General features: G+C 48.6%; 1 protein-coding gene across 1 annotated transcript in view; it reads left to right on the top strand.

Moving 5' to 3' along the window:
- ITGB5 (integrin subunit beta 5) overlaps positions 1-16,696 on the top strand; it is a 112,776-nt gene that overhangs the window by 207 nt on the left and 95,873 nt on the right. The window contains exon 2 of the mRNA XM_032406742.1: positions 11,273-11,358. Within this exon, the coding sequence (XP_032262633.1) occupies positions 11,273-11,358 (86 nt within the window). The remainder of the gene's footprint in view (positions 1-11,272; positions 11,359-16,696) is intronic.

Raw genomic sequence — 16,696 nt, 5'->3', positions numbered from 1 at the left:
CTTCTTCTGGGCCCCCCCAGGTGGGCGAGTCGCGGGGTACGGCCGGGTGGAGGGCTCGCGAGGTGCGTGCGCCACCCCGCGCGCAGCCCGCGGCCGCCCCGGCGCGCTGTCGTCGGCCGTCGGTCAGTCCCGGGCCGAGGAGGAGCCTTCCCTTCCTGTGTAAACAGCCTTGCCGGGCTGCTGACGGCCCGCGTGCGCCCGCGCCCAGTGCCCGGGGAGGGCCGCCGCCAGCCCTGCGAGGGGGCCGGGGCGCCGCACTCCCCGGCACAAAGCGGCCCTTGTGGCCGGCCGGGGGCGGGCGGGCTGCGGGGAGGCGCCGACGGATGCCACCGGTGCCCCGGTCCTCAGGCGAAGGGCAGCAAGCGGGGCGGGGGAGAGACCCGGAGTCCTTGCTGGAGCCACGGCTTCTCGGGAGAGGGCTCGTCTCTTGGAACTGCGGGTGCTTGGGGCCCCTTAGCGTATCCTAGGGTTTCACTGCACCCAGGCCAACCGCCTTCCTTTAAAGTTGTAATCCCCTCGCTTCCTCCCCCAAGCCACCGCAAAACCTGAGGGAGACGGGCGTCCCAAGCCACAGCCCCACCTGGACTTCCCGACCTGATTCCTTCTGCATGGCTTTATCCCGAGGTTTACAAACACTCGCCCCCGAACATTCCCCTAACTCTGGAGGGTTCTGGGGCGGAGGGCAGGGCGTGTGCGATTGCTTTGGCGCGACCCTGCCAAGGGCCGGCGGCTGTGTGAGGAGCCCTCAGTTACCTGCTGTAAGTTTTCGGAGTTGGGAGACGGCTGGATGTGGCAGTTAGGAGGCCCTAGAGGGAGGATGCTCTGTTTTGCGCCTGGCTGCCAGGCGGATAAGCCACCCCCAAGCCCTCCAAAAAAAGCAGGAAGCTCCAGTCTTTCTCCTTTCCCGGGGGAAATAATTGTGTGCTGGGGTGCTTCATTGCTCCACTGGCTTGCAAGCCCAAGATACTTGATTGCTCTTGCGTCTGGCTGCCAAGCGAGAGGGGACTATTCCCCTGTGGCGCCTCATTTGGGAAGCCAGATGAAGGTTTACCCCTGAGAGGAGGAGGGTTCTAGGCAAACGAAAACTTCCTTTAGGCCCGAATTCAGACTTAATACTGTAGCAAGATTTCTTTAACGGGAAAATAGTCACTGTAGAGCTTGGAGCAGATCCGTGGTTTCCAAACACCCATCTGGCAGCCAGCACCTATTGATGTTTTCCTGCGTCCTCGGGGAAATGCAAAGAGAAAGATGAAGCTTGTGTCACACACAGGAGTTTGTCTTTGCCAGTGGTCCCCGGCCTCACAAGGACTGTCCTTTAATTTGAAATTACGTCTTTTTTATTTTTGGTGGGAAAACTTTTCATAATTTATAGTGATGATAGAGGCAAAATAAAAAATCTGGCAATCCTGTATAAACTTCCCCTCCTCTTTTTCTCTTTGTTCTGTTCTGTTCTTCATGTTCTGTGAAATCCCAAAGTTTGGAACTGCTAAAGGAGAGGATTTCTAAGTACCCCTACAGCTTGACATTCTCCTATTCTAATAAAAACTCAAATTTTGTTTCTAGTTGTGAAGAATTCTTTTCATATATTGTTTTCCATTTGCGTTGTGATTTCTGTTTTTCACAGTTCACGTGTATCTTCACAATGATCTCCATTTATTCACTTGGGCCCAAAAGGGCGAAGTGACTTGCCCACTCTCCTTGTCTGCTGATCTCAGAGCTTCTCAGTCCAGGGCCCTTTGTCCCCCATGATGCAGCTTAGGTAGGGAGAAAAGCATCGGGCCATGGTGGTTTCTCTCCAGCTCCTTCAGAGCTCCCTTTTCTTGCACTGTTGCCCTGTGAGAGCTCAGCCAGCCCGCTGTGGGTCAGCAGAGCCAAGGTACGGCAAGCCCATCGCTGGCTTCCAGACCTGTCATCTCCCTCTTAGCCCTGGAGCTTCTCAAGGTGAGAAGGGGCTGACTCATATCTGTGATTTCTCCTAGTGCCCCAGTGTTGCTGAGCCAGCCTCAGAGTTCGAAACAGTTTTTCTTTTCTCTTCCTTCCCTTTTCTTCTCTTTTGAAGCAGCGCAGGTACTTTTTCCAGAGCATGTTTCCTGTCTTGCTGCTAGGAACATGATTGGAAAGAAAAACCTTCATTGCCCAGTGAAATAAAGAGGTGACCTGCAGGGCCATGCCTGCCTGGGTGTCCCGAGACCAGGGGCCAAGTTGCCCATCTGTTGCTTTCTCTACACTTCCATCTCTGTGCCTAAACCAGGAAACAGACTTTTAATTTAAGAGGGCTCATTTCAAACAAGTCTCTGGCAGGCTGACAACCCCCCCCCCCCCCCAGTCCCAGAGTTATCTCCTGCTCTCCTCATCCCATGGCCAAGAGCTTCCAGACAGGACTTTTGGACATGGTCTTCCCACAGAACCAGCGAAGGGTTTCTGTGGGGTGAGGTCTTTGCTCCCCCACAAGGAAGGGGAGGAGCGTGGTATTGATCTTGCTGCAGGACTGGAGTCATGTTTGCTATCATCGTTCATTAAAAAAAAAAAAAAATCAAATGTTCTTTCAGGAAATGCCCTGCAAATTAGAATGCTCTGAATCCTAAGAGAGCCCTTTATTCCGTTTTGTGGGCTCCTGTTGGCAGCACTCTGCCCTGCACCACAGGTTCCATGGGCTGTGAGGGGGCCGCTGGAATTCGGCCTTGGCTTTGCAGCTCTCTTCAGGTAACCAGGCCTAGGTTTAGAAAGAACAGGGCAGCAGGATGCAAACAGTGGGCTTGGTTTGGAGACTGCTCTTTAGCCCAGGTATTTACATTTTAGCCCCACCATCCTTGAATGAGGGGGGCTTTTTATAAAGGGGATTGAGGCAGAAGAGGGCAGGGTCTAATTAGCTCTAATTAGTATTCTCCTCCTGCTTGTTCTCCGCGCGTATTTAGCTACTGAGGCAACGGAGAATTAAAATATCTAAGTAGTTGGCAAAAGGCTTTTTGTGCCTGCCTGCCCTGGTTACTAGCTCCGCTTCTTTAGCCGGCGCCTGAAACTATTCTGAAAAGTTTCGAGGATATCAGTAATGTGGAACAGTTACGCGCTGCTTAAATAATAGCGTCCTCTGCATGTGGCAGTGTGCAGCTGGGTTGGAGTGGGGGGAGTCTCTTTTCACAGGTATTTTTTCTTGGCTGGGGTGGGGGGAAGGCTTCAGAAAGCCCACTGCTATAGTTTGTTTGCTTTCTTTCCAGTTGCATGGGATTAATGGGCTTCGTAAATATAAAGGAACACTTTATGTATAGGCACCCACTGTTTGTGAGGCTTCTTCTTGCTTCTGTTGAAGGCAGGGTTTGATTCCTGGGCCACCTGGTGAAAAGTGTGCTCCCAGGCAGGCCTTGACACGTCCCCTATGCTGGATGCTTGGAGGGGGAGGTGGTGTGGCCTGCTTTCCTTACTAGATTCCCTCCCCCCCACCCTCCTCCTCTAACACCACCTAGGATTTTCTCCCCTCCCCCGCAGATGGGGGCTGCTCCTGCCCTTGTCCCTTTTACCTGTTTGTAGCTCTCACTCAGAGTGATTCTGTTAAAACTCAAGTCAGATCATGCCACTCTGCTTAAAACCCTCCAGTGGCTTCCAGGAGTCCTGACAGTGTCCCGCCCGGCCTCTCCATGCACTCTGACTTCCCTGACTTTATGTTTCTGGCCACTGCCGCTGGTGCCCTTCACTCTCCGTTCTTGCCGCACAGCAGGGCCCTCCCCGGGGCCTGGGATACGCTCCCCCAGATAGCTGCAGAGCCAGCTGCCTCCATCCTGCAGCCTTTTCTTGGTGGTTTCCTGCTCAGCCAAGTTGTCCCTGGCCACTGTCAACTAAACCTCCTGCCCCATATTCCTCCTGTCACTTTTCTTTCCTTGATTTTTCTCCACAGCCCTCATCATCTCATGTGCTCTCTGATCTTGTTTACTGTCAGTACCCCCCAAGAGGATTCTCCTCCAACCAGAACATAAGCACTGTGAGGGCCAGGAGTTCCGTCGATTTTCTTTATCACTGTGTCCTCCATGCCTAGGATAGTGCCCAAAGCATACTGGTTCAATGGATGGATGAGCTTGAGTCTTGGGGAGGTGTGTGCACACAGGGCGGGTGGGGCTTGTTCAGTCCTCTGCTCCTTGCTGCCTTCTGTAACTGGTTTTGAGGTCAGGGACTGTGCACGTAGCTTACTAGTGGGAAACATTTTGGGGGAGAGAGACCCCATTTGAATGTGTCAAGGTTTTTTGAGCGGGAATAGATGATAGAGGCCATGTATTGCACGCCCTGAATTGCTTGCATGAGGATACTGAGGCCTGGAAAGGGTAGTGACTTGCCAAAGGTCATGGAGCCAGGAAGTGGCAGAACCAGTGCTTGGATCTCTCCCGCCTAGGATAGCCTCTCCTCGTCCCCTAATTGCAGCCCAAATGTCCCCTCCTTTGTGAAGTCTTCTCTGCATCCTTTGGGTAGGTGGAATTGGCCTCTGCTTCCCTTGCTCCCATAGGACATTCTGTTAGAGGGACTAGGGGCTGGGGGGGGGTTCTCCCTCACGTGCTGCGTGGCAAATTGCCCAGGTCTCATTTACCTTTAGGTTCCTGATAACAACCACAATGGATCCCCCTGCCCCCATCCCACTACCTCATGGTTTCAGTGTCTTTAGAAAACCCCTCAACTTTCTAAAAATGTAAAGCAGTTTTAGATTTACAGAGAAATTGAGAGGATAGTACAGAGAGTTCCTATATACCCCACACCCAGTTTTGCCCATTATTAACACCTTACCTTAGTATGGTACATTTTTTTACAATTAATGAACTCATGACCCTGAGATCTTGAGTCCCATACTCTACTGACTGAGCCTGTCGGGTGCCCCTAAAGGTCATACTTTAGTCAGATTTCTTTAGTTTTTACCCAATGTCCCTTTTCTGTTCTAGGATCCATTCAGGATGCTACCTAAATTGAGTTACCATGTCTCCTTAGGCTCATCTTGGCTCTAACTGTTTCTCAGTGTTTTCTTGTTTTTGATGACCTTGATAGTTTTGAGGACATATTTTGTCGATTGTCCCTCTATTGGGATTTGTCTGATGTTTTTCCTCATGATTAGACTGGAATTATGGGTTTTTGGAGGAGGCCATAGAGGTAATTGATTGCCATTTTAAAAATTATTTTTTGAATAGGTAATATAGTCACATGATATTTTTATGGTGTAACAGTTGTACAGTGAGAAATCTGTTTTCCATTCTTCTTGCCCATCAGTCTAGCATATTGCCCTGACCCCTTCCTGGCACAGACTATCCCTGTTAGGTTTCTTAACGTATCCAGAGTGTTTTCTATGCGTATGTTACAAATATCCCTCCCCTTATGTTTATTGAAAGACAGCACTATCCACACTGTTGTATGTCTTGCCTTTTATTTCTAACTTAGTGATATATCAAGGTTAGCTTCCTATCAGTATATAGGGAGCATGCACATTCTTCTTTAAAGCTGCATATTATAAGCAATCATATAAATTGGTGTTTTATTTTATTTATTTATTTGACAGAGAGAGAAATAGCAAGAGCAGGAACACAAGCAGGGGGAGTGGGAGAGGGAGAAGTAGGCTTCCCACCAAGCAGGGAGCCCAACGTGGGGCTTGATCCCAGAACCCTGGGATCATGCCCCAACCAAAGGCAGATGCTTAATGACTGAGCCACCCAGGTTTCCCTAAATTGGTGTTTTAAAAATACAAGTGCTATCTGTCAAGCTGGATGTTCTGCAGATGTGTGATGTTCAGAAAAGCAGTCTAAGATGGGAACTGACCAAGATCAAGCCTTCCCAGGGCATATTTACAGTTTATGGTAACATCTTTGGATCAATGACTACTTAGTTGCTAGATTCTGAACCAGAAACATTTTGTTCACTGTGTAAGAAATGTGGGGGACGTGATTCAGGGTCTGGGGAGAGGCTTTCCAGTGGCTTGTCACTTTTTAAAAAAAAAAACAATAATGAAATGTTTTTATTTTCTGTTGTCTTGACAACAGTGACTAAATGTAATTTAGGACCATGAGAAGCCCACTTCTCAGTTGAATCATGAAGGTGACACACATACAAACTGTTCCGAATATCATGGTCTGTTATTGTTCATGTGTCTTCTAGGGTGAGTATACACCCTATATCCTCATGATGCTTTTCCCACTGTCCCTGCTGAATAGCGTCATGTCCCCTCTCCCCCTGCCAGTATTGGGTCGTTCCAGCTTGGTACTGGTTTCTGTTATCCCGCTGAATGTCTCGGATCAGGAAATTCCACCTGCTGGATGTGTGCTTTAGTAGGTGTTGTGTGACCTTGGACATGTGGGGTGGACAGAAATGGGGAGAAGCTGCAGGGAGGGATGTGGCAGGAGGCCCTTGCAGGAATCTAGACTGAGTGCAGAGGGCTGGCTCGGGCACTGTGGAGCAGGAGGGGGCAGGCAGGAAGGGTTGGATTAGGAGAAACATTTCATACATCTTGAAGGAATGATCGACCGGACATGGTGGCTGCCTGGATATGACTGATGAAAGAGAGGAGTGAGTCAATGAGTTTCGGAAGGAAAGCATATTTTTAGATTATGGTTTGCAGTAAACCCTGGCTGCAGAGATATTAAGGGCTGCAGGCAGTTGCAGTTGAGCTGGAAATAGTCACAGTGCAAACCAAGAAAAGCTGTGGCCATCGTCTGGGCCACTAGCGCCTAGTTCCATGACCTAGACACAACACTTTGACATTTGTGAACTCTAGCTGTTTGACTTTTTATTCATTGCTTCCGTCCTTTCAAAATGCTGTTGGTGCCGAGTGAGTGACTCATCCAGCCAAATCCAAACTGAAATATTAATAGGTGGAGAGAGGAGAGATGCCAAAGGGACGAGCCCTGGCACTGTGGCATGTGTCAGCACCAGCCTAGGCTCTGGGTTCCGGGAGTGCCCGTCTGCTACCTGCTGCCTGGCACCTGGAGCTCCCCAGGAGCAAGGCCTGGCTCATTCATCTCTGTATTTCTAGCATCCCCTAGTCCAGAGCTTAGCGTTTAGTACGTGCTTAGTGCAGGCTTTCTTGAATTTGAATGTGTCCCAATAGCAACCTCATTTTAGAGGAATCCTTTTGAGTGCAATAAAACGACTTTACTATTGCATGTGAATATGCGATAGTAATAGAAACAATTAGTGAAGCAGAACAATAAATATTTTATGATTGTTCAGTATGTTTTCATACCAGATGTCTGTCATATCCTTTGAGCCACATCAGTTTTACGTCCAAGATCTTTTAGGCTGGCAAAGCAGAAGACCAGAGCCCAGTCTGCCTGGGTCAGAACTGAGGAGCCCTTATTGCCCTGAGCTCAAGACCCATGATCCAAATTCCTAAAGCTCACTGATGAGGCCCTGGTCATTAGAAAGTGGTCTTTGTGAATTTATGTGGGTTGAAGCAGAGACATAAATGAGACGTCTGACCTCAAATTCCTCTCTGATTGAGGGCCTGTTATAGATCTCCTTGAGAGGACCCCAGAGCTCACTGGTCATGTGTCCCTGAGCCTGGGATGGCTTAGGGATTGCCAGGCATCCCCCATATGGGCACTTGCTAGGCAGCACCCCTTCTGACCCCTTTTTGGAGACTGAGCTCCTTGTTTCAAGTCACTTACTCTTGTTTTCGCATGTTTTCATCTCGAGGATGAGCTGACTTGACTAGCTCATTTTAAGACATTTCTAGCTCTGAGGGTCTGCAATTCCATGATTTTATGGAAATGATTTTATGCATCAAGGAAAATGATATGCCACAAGGGCCTGAGTTTGTATTTGGTAAGGAGAGCAGGGGGAAAGTCACTTTCTTTTTTTTTTTTTAAGATTTTTTATTTATTTGACAGAGAGGAGACACAGCGAGAGAGGGAACACAAGCAGGGGGAGTGGGAGAGGGAGAAGCAGGCTCCCCACTGAGCAGGGAACCCGATGTGGGGCTCCATCCCAGGACCCTGGGATCATGACCTGAGCCGAAGGCAGCCGCCCAACCGACTGAGCCACCCAGGTGCCCCGAAAGTCACTTTCATTTACAATTTGATCCCCCCTCACCCCACATTTGGGTTTCTGACACATAAGGGGATTTGACCACAAAGTAGAACTGTTATTTTGAAACTCTTTCTGCACACTTTTTTTTTTTTTTTTAAGCATAAGTGCCTATTTAAAAGTCATCAAGTGAGTGGATTCACTTTAAAATGAGGAAGGAGGGATACCTGGGTGGCTCAGTTGGTTAAGCGGCTGCCTTTGGCTCAGGTCATGATCCCCGGGTCCTGGGATTGAGCCCCACCTCGGGCTCCCTGCTCAGCGGGGAGCCTGCTTCTCCCTCTCCCTCTGCCTGCCTCTTTGCCTACTTGTGCTCTCTCTCTCTGTCAAAAAAATAAAATCTTAAAAAAATAAAATAAAATGAGAAAGGAATTTGTCAATGCAAGCAGGAGGCAGGCCAGCCCAAATTCCCAGTGGGTTGGATTCAGAGACCTTCTTGGTTAGTGTTTGGACCTGGGAAGGGCTCTTCTTGCTGAAATGAGGTTATGCATGGTGGTTGGTCCCAGCTTGTTTCTCCAAAGAAATGTGTTCCAAGGCCAGGGCTTGCACCTAGGGGGTCCTGGCGGTGAGATTGGGGTCCCCCAGCTCTGGGGTTGTGGTAGCTGATGGGGACCAGGGGTCCAGAGTTCAGGGTTGGGGTCTCTGCCTGGAGGAAAGCATCTGACTTTACCCTCTCTGAGCCTCCGAAGCCACCCCTCCTTTCTTCCCAGCATCTCTGGTCCTGCCAGTTTCTCCTTTCTATCCCGGTAGCCATTCTTACCCCAAACAGTATTTGTTCCCTCTAGTGTTCCTCGGGAATGACACTCCCTGTCACTCGGTTTCTGTTTTTTACTGCTAGTGGCAGGGAAGAAGCAGGGAGTTAAAATTAGCAAATTGGGGAAATGCTGCAGTTTCAAGATGTCTTACAATAACTGTTCTCCCCCTACCCCGGGATCTTTTAAATTTTTTTAATGTTTATTTTTTTAATTTAAATTCAGTTAGCCAGCATATAGTACATCATTAGTTTCGGATGTAGAGGTCAGTGATTCATCAGTTCTGTGTAACACCCAGTGCTCATCACATCACGTGCCCTCCTTAATGCCCGCCCATCACCCAGATACCCCATCCCTCCACCTCCCCTCCCTTCCACAACCCTCAGTTGTTGTTTCCTATGATGAAGAGTCTCTTATGGTTTGTTTCCCTCTCTGGTTTCTTCCCATTCAGTTTTCCCTCCCTTCCCTTATGATCCTCTGCACTGTTTCTTATATTCCACATATGAGTGAAACCATATGATAATTGTCTTTCTCTGCTTGACTTATTTCACTTAGCATAATACCCTCCAGTTCCATCCATGTTGATGCAAATGGTGGGTATTCATCCCTTCTGATGGCTGAGTAATACTCCGTTGTCTATATGAACCACATCTTCTTTATCCATTCATCTGTTGAGGGCATCTTGGCTCCTTCCACAGTTTGGCTATTGTGGACATTGCTGCTATGAACATTGGGGTGCAGGTGCCCCATCTTTTCACTACATCTGTATCTTTGGGGTAAATACCCAGTAGTGCAATTGCTGGGTCGTAGGGGAGCTCTGTTTTTAACTTCTTGAGGAACCTCCGTACTGTTTTCCAGAGTGGCTGCACCAGCTTGCATTCCCACCAACAGTGTAGGAGGGTTCCCCTTTCTCCGCATCCTTGCCAACATCTGTCATTTCCTGACTTGTTAATTTTAGCCAGTCTGACTGGTGTGAGATGGTATCTCATTGTGGTTTTGATTTGTATTTCCTTGATGACAAGTGATGTGGAGCATTTTTTCATGTTTCTGGTGGCCATTTCTATATCTTCTTTGGAGAAGTGACTGTTTATGTCTTCTGCCCATTTCTTGACTGGATTATTTGTTTTTTGGGTACAATAATTGCTTTTATGGTGCTTTGTGGCGTTCACTATATTTTCTCCTCCACTCTCCCTTTTTGGCTCTGTTTTTCCTGTTATACTTTGGGCCCTTCTTTGTAACAAGGGCTGGTGGCCCTGGATTTCTTTTTTCCAACAATTCAATGGGCCTCTCTCCTTTTGACATTCAAGGCAATGACTAGGAGAGACCAGTGGGTCTAGTAGCGCTATGAGGGCTGAATAGAGCCATTTTCATTCATGTTCTGCTCTTTGTCAAAAGAAATGTATCCTTGATGTTTCTGAGAGGAAGGGGAAAAAGGGTTAAGTTTCACCAAGGATACCTGTGCTGCTGGCAAGGTCGAGAAAGGGTGGGGACTGGGTGTGGGGTGGGGAGTTGAGGGGGCAGTGGGTTTAACTTCACCACCGGAGGGGATTGGCCTTGGTTGAAATAAGTAGCTTTTACAGTGATAAAGAAGTTTCCTTCTAATCTTAGTTTCTGATGTTTTATTAGGGATGGGTTTTGAATTTGATCAAGTGCCTTTTCATTATCCAGTGAGGTGATGATTTGGTTTTTCTTATTTGACCTACTAGTAGGTATACTGAATTAAGGAATTTTCTTTATCTTAACCCAGCATTGTATTTCTTGGGCACATTCTTCTTTAAGGGTTCTGCTGGCTTCCTTTGGTGCACTTGGATTTGGTGTGATAGTACTTGCTTTAGGATTTTCTTTTCTTATGCCAGAAGGAGATCAATCTGTTCTTCATTTTTCTCTCTCTCTTTCTCTTTCTCTTTCTTTCTCTCTCTCTCTCTCTCGCTCTATCCCTCCCTTCCTTTTTTTTTTAAATTTTATTTATTTGAGAGAGAGTGCACAGAGGGAGAGTGAGAGGGAGAAGCAGACTCCCTGAGGAGCAGAGAGCCCGACGCGGGGCTTGATCCCAGAACCCTAAGATCATGACCTGAGCTGAAGGCAGACCCTTAACTGACTGAGCCACCGAGACGCCCCTCTTTCTTTTCTTTTTTTTGGTACTATTTCTTTTTGTCATTTTGGGTGGACTAAGTGTAATGAGGCCTTCAGTGAGGGAGGACCTACTGTGTTATGGGGGTGGAAATCCAAGTGGGTCCAGGAAAAGAAATGGGAGTTGCTAAGCCAAGTGTGCATGCTTGGTGGGTGCTTCACACGCTGCCAGTGCTAAGCCTCAGCCCACGTGCCTTACCCTGCAATCAGCTCAGGGTCCTGTACCCTTCAGCCTTACCCAGACTCCCTGCTAAAAAAGGAAGTGACTCATCCTCCCACCCCATTCAAAGGCCTCATCAATAAGGTTTATGGCCAGGAACTAATTGGTGCATCTTTATCTTTCTTTGAAGGTCTCAACATATGCACTAGTGGAAGTGCCACCTCATGTGAAGAATGTCTATTAATTCATCCAAAATGTGCCTGGTGCTTCAAAGAGGTATGTGGTGGTGTGTGTGTCGGGGGCGGGGGGGGGGGGGGGGATGGGGGGGGGGGGCGGGTTACACCCGGCACCCAAGTTGACTATACAGAGAAAGGGGGCAAGGATTCTGCAGGCTGCCTCTTCTTTTTCCCAGGGCGATGACAAAGCTACATTTTTATAACGTGATAACTTCAGTCGGGGCTTTAGATAGTGTTGAGTGTTTTAATCCTATTTTAGGAAAACAAGACCTTCCTTCCCTTTTGTGGGGGAGCCAGTATGACTCTTGTATAGTTTCCTGCTATTTGGTAAAAGATCTGAGCATGTGAAGTGAGTTTGTTGTATAATAGTTCAAAACACGCGTGAGTGGGTGGCATGTGGATGGAGGCCAGGCGTCTTCATGCGGCTTATCTGAGGATATGAGTATTATGAATCGGCCTTTATGGTATAATTAAAAATAATGGTTGCTGTTTCTTCAAGCCCTGTAAGAAGGGTTACAAGTTCAGGGAGATGTTAGGAATATTGCTGTCATAAAGCAGGACAAATATCAGAACTTGGTGGGCTCATCAGCAAATGATCAATTTCTAAAATTCCTGTCTTGAAGGAAAGTTCTGGGTCACTTTTTGAAATTGTTGTTAGAACCGTAGGGCACAAACCCTCCTTGCACAAATGTACTGTTAAGGTTGTTATTTTTTCTTTTTAAGTTTTATTTATTTATTTTAGAGATAGAGCATGCAAGTGGGGGGAGGAGCAGAGGGAGAAGGACAAGCGGACTCTGTGCTGAGGGCAGAGCCCAACATGGGGCTCAATCCCACGACCTGAGATCATGACCTGAGCTGAAATTAAGAGTCGGACACTTAACCCACCGAGCCACCCAGGTGCCCCTGTTAAGGTTATTTTTTAGAGAAGCTAAGACTTGTCATCTTGGACTGGCTCAGTCTCTGCAGTTCAGCGCACAGTACCTATCAGGATAAGAGATGGCTCCTGGGAAGCTGAGCGTCTTTGTCACGATGCAGCCTCAGAGGTCTGGGGATGGGTTCAACCCAATAAGTTTATTCCAATAAATCTTCCGAAGATAGGAACTTCATTGTATTTGTGCTTAATTGTGGTGTGTTTGTTGTGAACTTTCTTTAAAACCTTTCACTGGCATCCTGTGCCCAAGTTCCATGGCCCCTTCCTGCCTCCCCACCATTGTCCCTTGCCTGCCCACAGCACTTTAGTCAGAGGGAACTACCTGAAGATCCCCAGAGAGCCCTGCCTGATGGACGCCCTCATGGTTTTCCCTATGCTGCTCCTTCTCTGGAAGGCATTCCTGGCTTCCCCTCCTTTCCCTGACCAACGTTCTGTCGTTGTGTTTTCAAGAATCAGCTCAGGACTCATCTACTATATGAAGACTTCCATGGTTTTTCCCAGACACATCCATCCACCTCTTCATCCATCAGTCCACCCAGACCCTTTGATAGGAGAATGTTCTCTCTCTCTTCCAGAATGTGAGGGCAGGGGTTTTATCTGTTTTCTTCATTGCTATATCCCCAGTACCCAGAGTGTTGTCTGGCACACAGTAGTTGCTCAATAAATATTGACTGAAGGATTTCACGGATTGCTATTTATTGCATGTCTGCCTGTGCAGGCCGTGATCCCCTCCTCGTCTCCCCGTATTCCCTCCTCCTTTGATAGCACTTATAGCCTCGTATTGTGTTGAGTTGTTTTCATTGCCTGTGACTGACTAAATCATCATCTTCTTGGAAACCTGAACTATGTTTTATTCATCTTGGACTCCTCAGATCCAGCCAAGAATCTGGCAGAAATTCATAGTTGATAAAAGCGATGGGCTTAAAAACATGTAGTTAGAAAACCAAAGTTTATTTTTAATTTTAATTTTTAAAAATATTTATTTGAGAGAGAGTGAGCATGAGCAGGGGGTGAGAGGCAGAGGGAGAGGGACAAGCAGACTCCCCACTGAGCAGGGAGCCCGATATGGGACTTGATCCCAGGACCCTGAAATCACAACCTGAGCTGAAGTCAGATGCTTAACTGACTGAGCCATCCAGCGCCCCTGGAAAACCAAAGTTTAAATCTCAGTTTTGCCATGCTTTACTCCCAGTTTCTTGATGTGTCAAATGATGGTGACAATTGCCACCCTCCAGTGTTCCTGGGAGTATAAAACGAGATGAGTACGTGAGAGGGCTTTGGGCTGGGACTGCTAGTGAACAGAATGAATGTTATCCAGCACACTGCTGCTGTCATCCATGATATCTTCTAGTAAATGGAAGCAGTGGGGTCTGGAAGCCAGGGTCAGTTGTCTACTTTAGGTTTCTTCCTCTCTCGTGCTAGTGCTTCCAAGAGTCTGATGTGCTAATATTGATAGTGAGTGACATTATCTCGAGGAGCCTTGCATTGCCCCAGCCCAGCGGGTTCCCTGGGCTTACACGGAACCTCAGTCTTGGCTGCAGAACTTCCTGGGACGCCTGCACGGGAATGCAGCTTCCCATTTTCTCTGGGGGTGAACTACCCCCTGGGGCCTGAGTGTGTTTCAGGGAGCTGGGTTTGGATAGTTTGGGAATGGTTTTTGATCAACCTCTGCCCTTTAGCAAGACAGAGTAAGTGTGGCTGAGTGCCTTCCTAACCATGCATCCTAGGATGGCATCAGAGAGGTCAGGTATCTACACTGAGGGCTGGTGCCTCGTGGACGGTCAAGGAGGGCCAGGTTCCTAACCAGTGTGTTCGTGTGGATTCGGGCCCGCCCACCTGTTGTTACCGGACACCAGCACGGAGTAATCGCAGAACATATTCCATTGGGACTCCCCTGCTCTTGATCTCGCAGTGATTTCTTATTTTACTTGAGGTGGGGTGGGGATCCTTACTCTGCATTTAACATTCCTTGTAACCTCATTCCACCTCCTCTACCCAGTCTGCCCTCCCATTCTTGTGTTCTCCCACAGGTACTGAATTTGATTCTGCCCATGTCCAGCTCCCACTCAGCACTTCTTGCTGGTTTTCTACTCCATTCTGCAGCATGGCCTTTGTTTGTTTGTTTGTTTAAAGATTTTATTTTTGGGGCACCTGGGTGGTGCAGTTGGTTGAGCATCCAACTCTTTTTTTTTTTTTTTTTTTTAAGATATTTATTTATTTGAGAGAGAGAGCACGAGTGAGAGCACAAGTAGGGGGAGCAGCAGAGGAAGAGGGAGAAGCAGACTCCCTGCTGAGCAAGGAGCCCGATGCGGGGCTTAATCTCAGGACCCTGAGATCATGACCTGAGCCGAAGGCAGCCGCTTAACCGACTGAGCCACCCAGGTGACCTTAGCATCCTACTCTTGATTTCATTTTGGGTCATGACCTCAGGGTCATGGGATTGAGCCCTGCGTTGGGCTGCACACTCAGCACAGAGCCTGCTTGGTTTCTCTCTCCCTCTCCCTCCGCCTCTCACCCTGTGCTTGCTTGCTGTCTCTCTCTCTAATAAATAAATAAATCTTTAAAAAAATTTTTAAAAATAAAAAGATTTTAGGGCGCCTGGGTGGCTCAGTTGGTTAAGCGACTGCCTTCGGCTCAGGTCATGATCCTGGAGTCCCTGGATCGAGTCCCGCATCGGGCTCCCTGCTCGGCAGGGAGTCTGCTTCTCCCTCTGACCCTCCCCCCTCTCATGTGCTTGCTCTCTCTCATTCTCTCTCTCTCAAATAAATAAATAAATAATCTTTAAAAATAAAAAAATAAAAATAAAAAGATTTTAGAGTTGCCAGACTCTCTGGTACTCTGAGACCAGGAGTGGGGGAGGCTGCCTGTCCTTGCCTGTCCTCGCCTGCTCCCACTGCACATCTCAGCCCCTGTCCCTAATTCATTCTTCGTGACACTCCTTTGGCCCCTGCTTCTCAGCCAGCGTGAGCATTGTGGGTGCTGTTTGTACTGCACAGGATAAAACACACAACAAATCTGGCAGCGTATTATCCATTTTGTCTGTCATTTTTTTTCAAGTGGAAATCTGCGCCTCATCTAAGATTGTAAGCCTCACAGCGCAGCTAGCTGTGAGAGGAATTTGCAGGGCAGAGTGTGTGTATGCTTTCCCGCAAGGCCCGGGGCAGCCCACCTTGTTTCCACTCACACTTTCTTGCCGACCACCCAGTCACGTCACTATTCCTACTTGCAAGGAGAACCAGGAGACCGGACGTAGCTGTGTGCCCAGGAAGACAGGGAGCATAGGGTTCGTGCTGGAAGCAGGGAGGCCAGTGTGGCTTGCAAGAGGACGGTGGTTTAGGAGAAGTGGGCAGGGCTGAAGGACCCAGACTCCCTGTGAGGATAGAAAGCAGAGTTGGTGGGAGTGGGAGAGGAGACGAAGACAGGCTAGGAGATTGCACGCAGGGCTGGGGAAGTGGGGAGGCTGTTGGGCATGACAGAGAGGACACCTTGAGGTGATGTGGCCATGATCAGCACATGCTGCTGAGAAACCAGAGGGAGAAGGACCAGGGAGGCAAGGCCACTGGCCTGCGGCGTATAGATGGAAATGGGGTTGGAATGGAAGAAGACTGGGGAAATGTAGGCTGGGGTGAAGGGTCTTTGCCTTGGAAGTAGACATGGAGAAGCAGAAATGAAGGGGCCAGTAGGGCTGGAGGCAGGAGGAAGGGAGACCATTTGGAGGCAGGGAAGCAGGACAGTGTTAGAAGTTAAGTGGACACTTAGGTAGTCAGGACCAGGGTCCCTGACAAGAAAACAAAAAAGCCGGGGCAGCGAAGACGAAACCACACTAGCATCCTATTTTACAGCTTAGACAAGACCACAGTAGCATCCTGTAATGGGCTGAGTGGACTTTCGGGGGAAATTATGGTGTCCAGGGTATCGAGGAGGCATTGCCTGTATGCTCCTTCGAGCTGGGAGGAAATGAAGAAAAAAATGAGCATTCGCTCCAGCTCACAATAAAATATAGATTCTTTGAGAGAAAATCTCTTTGTGGTCATGAAAGGAATAATCGTGGCCTATTGTAGATGCTTCATAAATATTTGTTCAGTGAATTAAATGAGCTGACTGAAAGCTGACAGAGGGATTTCTCCATCCCCCAGGCGGAGGGTAGTGTGTTGCTCATGCGCAGATTTCGGTTTGCGAGGCTTACCTTCTGCCCAGCACCCCCCCCCCCCCCCCCCCCCCCCCGGCTCTGTGGAGCTGGTGTGGCCCTGCCGTATCCCAGGGGAAAGCCCCCCGCCTGTGCTCACCTCCCTGCCTGTTCACCAGTTTGTTTCTTCCATTTTCATCCCAGAAATTGGGCCTGTCTGCCTCCTTTCCTGCTGGGGTTCCTCTTCTCCCACCCCTGCTGTTTCAGAAACAAACAAGAATCCGTCCTTCCACCCCCCAAACCAACACCCACATCTTTTTA

This window comes from Phoca vitulina, unplaced genomic scaffold (assembly GCF_004348235.1).
Source record: "Phoca vitulina isolate PV1807 unplaced genomic scaffold, GSC_HSeal_1.0 scaffold8, whole genome shotgun sequence".
Lineage (NCBI taxonomy): Eukaryota > Metazoa > Chordata > Mammalia > Carnivora > Phocidae > Phoca > Phoca vitulina.
Note: the sequence above shows the minus strand (reverse complement) of the source record. Positions and strands in the feature narration are given on the sequence as shown.